Source organism: Orycteropus afer, unplaced genomic scaffold (genome assembly GCF_000298275.1).
Source record: "Orycteropus afer afer isolate SDZICR_OR568_19922 unplaced genomic scaffold, OryAfe1.0 scaffold00040, whole genome shotgun sequence".
In the NCBI taxonomy this organism is placed as follows: domain Eukaryota; kingdom Metazoa; phylum Chordata; class Mammalia; order Tubulidentata; family Orycteropodidae; genus Orycteropus; species Orycteropus afer.
Window position 1 is genome coordinate 16,184,800 of NW_006921627.1, and position 1,325 is coordinate 16,186,124.

A 1,325-nucleotide genomic window follows, 5' to 3' on the forward strand; every position below is an offset into this window, starting at 1 on the left:
TTTATGTAAAATTTTTCTATGAAGATATAAATAATTATAATTTTATAATTGTTCATATTGCTTTTTCTCAAGTTATAAAACATAGGAGTTCTCAAAAAATCTTACAATTTGAAGAAGAGAGTTGAACTGCCATTAAATCCAATCCATGGTAAAACACCAAAAGAGCTTATGAAATTCTATGAGAAAACATTTTTATGAGAAATCAAACAAGAGTTAGTCTAATAATTAATTTTTGTTATTAAAGTTAGTTCTTTTTTACTATACAGAGTTTTTTAATTTGCTAGCATAACAGTGTCACATACTGGACATATTACAGAAATTTATTAGTATAACTGAGTAAGGAGGCCAAATTGACAGAAACAATACTTTCAAGTCTAGAAATTTATCAAAGTCAAATAATAATTTGAAAAATATTTATTCTTGAAAACTTGCTAGAGATTCAAGTAAGAATTGTACAAATCTGTAGTCTTCTTACCCAGGCTACTCTCATTGATCTCCCGACCCCCAGGTTCAGTGAGAAGTTTTATAGCATGGATCAGGCCAAAATCAGCAATGTTACTGCCAGAGTGAGCAGTTTGGATTAGAGATGAGAGATGGACATAAAACCCCTGTTTTTCCAGCGCAAAGTGCTGAAATTGGTGGTAAAGGAATAACACTCATAATTTTTCTAGCCTGAGGTTCTGGTTTCCGTGGAGGTGAGCAGAGTACCAGCCATAAATTTAACAGAAAGATTTAAATAATAGCAGTACAATATATGAAGTGACATTAGCTCTCTACACATTCTTGGCTGACTGAATAAATACAACATTTGCAATGGAAACCAAGGTATTCCCAATAAAATGTAAAATCCAAAAAAGTCTTGAATACTTGCTGCAAAGTTATAAGCACTTCTCAACACACACACACACACACACACACACACACTAAATAGCAGAGGAAAGAAGTCCTATGGACTTGAAGTCCTTGACTATGACCACTACAGAAATCATTGGCTAACAGCAAAGTTATGCAGTCACAAGGAAAACTCCTGGGAAGCCAGGCTAACAAATAAAACATAACAAAAAGATACAATTAAAAAAAAAATTGGCAAGGGATTTGAATATACATTTCATAAAAAAAGAAATAACAAATAGCTAACAAGTACATGAACAGATGTTCAATGTTGTTGTTGTTGCTAAGTGCCGTGGAGTCATTTCCGACTCATAGTGACCCCATGCACAGCAGAATGAAACACTGCCTGATCCCGCGCCAGCCCCACAATCCCTGCTATACTTGAGCCCATCATCGCAGCCACTGTGTCAATCCATCTTGTTGAAGGCCTCCCC

At 34.9% G+C, this 1,325-nt stretch overlaps 1 protein-coding gene across 1 annotated transcript in view; it reads right to left on the reverse strand.

Moving 5' to 3' along the window:
* Positions 1 to 101: 101 nt before the first annotated feature.
* LOC103193934 (NKG2-A/NKG2-B type II integral membrane protein-like) overlaps positions 102 to 1,325 on the reverse strand; it is an 8,347-nt gene continuing 7,123 nt past the window's right edge. The window contains exon 5 of the mRNA XM_007937237.2: positions 102 to 176. Coding sequence (XP_007935428.2) covers positions 102 to 176 — 75 coding nt within the window. The remainder of the gene's footprint in view (positions 177 to 1,325) is intronic.